Source organism: Nannospalax galili, unplaced genomic scaffold (assembly GCF_000622305.1).
Source record: "Nannospalax galili isolate Female #2095 unplaced genomic scaffold, S.galili_v1.0 scaffold593, whole genome shotgun sequence".
NCBI lineage: Eukaryota > Metazoa > Chordata > Mammalia > Rodentia > Spalacidae > Nannospalax > Nannospalax galili.
The window spans coordinates 862393-864193 of NW_008332686.1; the positions used below are offsets into that span (position 1 = coordinate 862393).

General features: G+C 34.9%; 1 protein-coding gene across 1 annotated transcript; it reads left to right on the forward strand.

The window, feature by feature from the left end:
• The first annotated feature begins 538 nt into the window (after nt 1-538).
• On the forward strand, nt 539-1444 carry LOC103729612 (olfactory receptor 4P4-like). Its single transcript, XM_008827689.1, has one exon. The coding sequence runs from the start codon at nt 539-541 to the stop codon at nt 1442-1444; it is 906 nt and encodes a 301-aa protein (XP_008825911.1).
• Nucleotides 1445-1801: the final 357 nt, after the last annotated feature.

The following is a 1801-nucleotide window of genomic DNA, read 5'->3' on the forward strand; positions in this document are numbered from 1 at the left end:
AGTTTGTGACACTGGTCCACATGAGACCGAAGAAGGTCTTTCGCACATGTTAAAAACTGGTGTTGATGAATTTTAAATAAATGTTATTTCTGTGCATAAACTCCATATAACTCATGAAGCTTATCATACTGAAGTAATAAAAGTTGAATCCACAGATAAGGCACATATATTACTGATGTGCAAAAATATTTAAATTACCTAATTTAAACACTGTTACAATTTGTTGGTAGTAGCTATGATCTTCCCTGATAAGCTTGGCAATTACAAGAAATAATATATTTTAAATTATTTTATCATATTTTCCAATATTGAAAACAATCATGATTTGTCATTTTAGAATTCTCAAACTATACGCTTCTAAATAAGAGACAATAAAATATTTCTTACTATACAATAGTAGCATATTATTGTTGAATGTGCATTAACTCATCTTTATTAAACTTTATAATAGTGTTACATTGCTCATTTTTATGGAGATGTTTCTTTCATTTTTAGATATCTAATTCATCTGCTTATAAAATGTGACAAACAGAAATATATGGAGATGCAGAAGAATGTCTCAGAATTCGTTCTACTGGGACTTTCTTATGACCATGGCATACAAATGTTTTGCTTTGCTCTCTTCTTGGTCTGTTACACATCTCTTTTGGTGGGAAACCTTGTGATACTTATCTCAATTCGATGCAGCCCTCTTTTTCATCAGCCAATGTATTATTTCCTCAGCCACCTAGCGTTAATGGATATTTGCTTTACCTCCTGTGTGACTCCAAAATTCATTGGTGACCTTCTTGTAGTAAGAAAAACCATCTCCTATGCTAACTGCATGCTGCAGGTCTTCGCTATGCACTTCTTTGGAATGACTGAAGTCTTAATCCTGACAGTCATGGCCTTTGATCGCTATGTTGCCATCTGTAAGCCTCTCCACTACGTGATTATCATGAACAAGACAAAATGCCATCTCCTACTTTTAGCTTCCTGGGCTGGTGGAGCCACCCATTCTTTTCCTCAGGTTTTTATTGTGATACTGTTACCCTTTTGTGGTCCCAATGAAATCGACCATTACTTCTGTGATATTTTTCCTTTGTTGAAAGTTGCTTGCACTGACACCTACATCACTGGTGTCCTTGTGCTGGCCAATTCAGGCATAGTCACCTTGGTGACGTTTGTGGTTCTTTTTGTTTCATACATCATTATACTCTTCACTTTAAGAACTCACTCAGCAGAAGGACGTCACAAAGCTCTCTCCACCTGTGGCTCACATATCACTGTGATAGTTTTATTTTTTGGACCTGCAATCTTCTCTTACCTAAGACCTCCTACCACTTACCCTGAAGATAAAATATTTGCTCTGTTATACACAATCATCGCACCTATGTTCAATCCCTTAATCTATACGCTGAGAAATGCAGAGATGAAAAATGCCATGAGAAAAGTTTGGTGTTGAACATGAAAAATAAACAATTAGAGATTTCAAAGAAAGGAATCATGTGGAATACAAGAGCAGACATGGAACTGGAGAGCTGACAACCCTCTACTGATAACTACATCAGGACCATCTAAAAATGAGAAAGCTTTCATAAGTTTTAAGGCAATGTACTGGCATGGCTTTGGAAATGTAGTTAATTTGGAACTGTGCTAACATGGTGTGAGTAGAGTTACTTGCCTATGAGTCATTTGAGCATAATAATTAAGATGCCAGCATATTGAAAAATGAATTATGATGTAAAGAAAACTTTTAATGAAAATTTTAGTATAGATATGAAATTTTATAACTAAAATGGTGAAACATTTTCAAAACAAA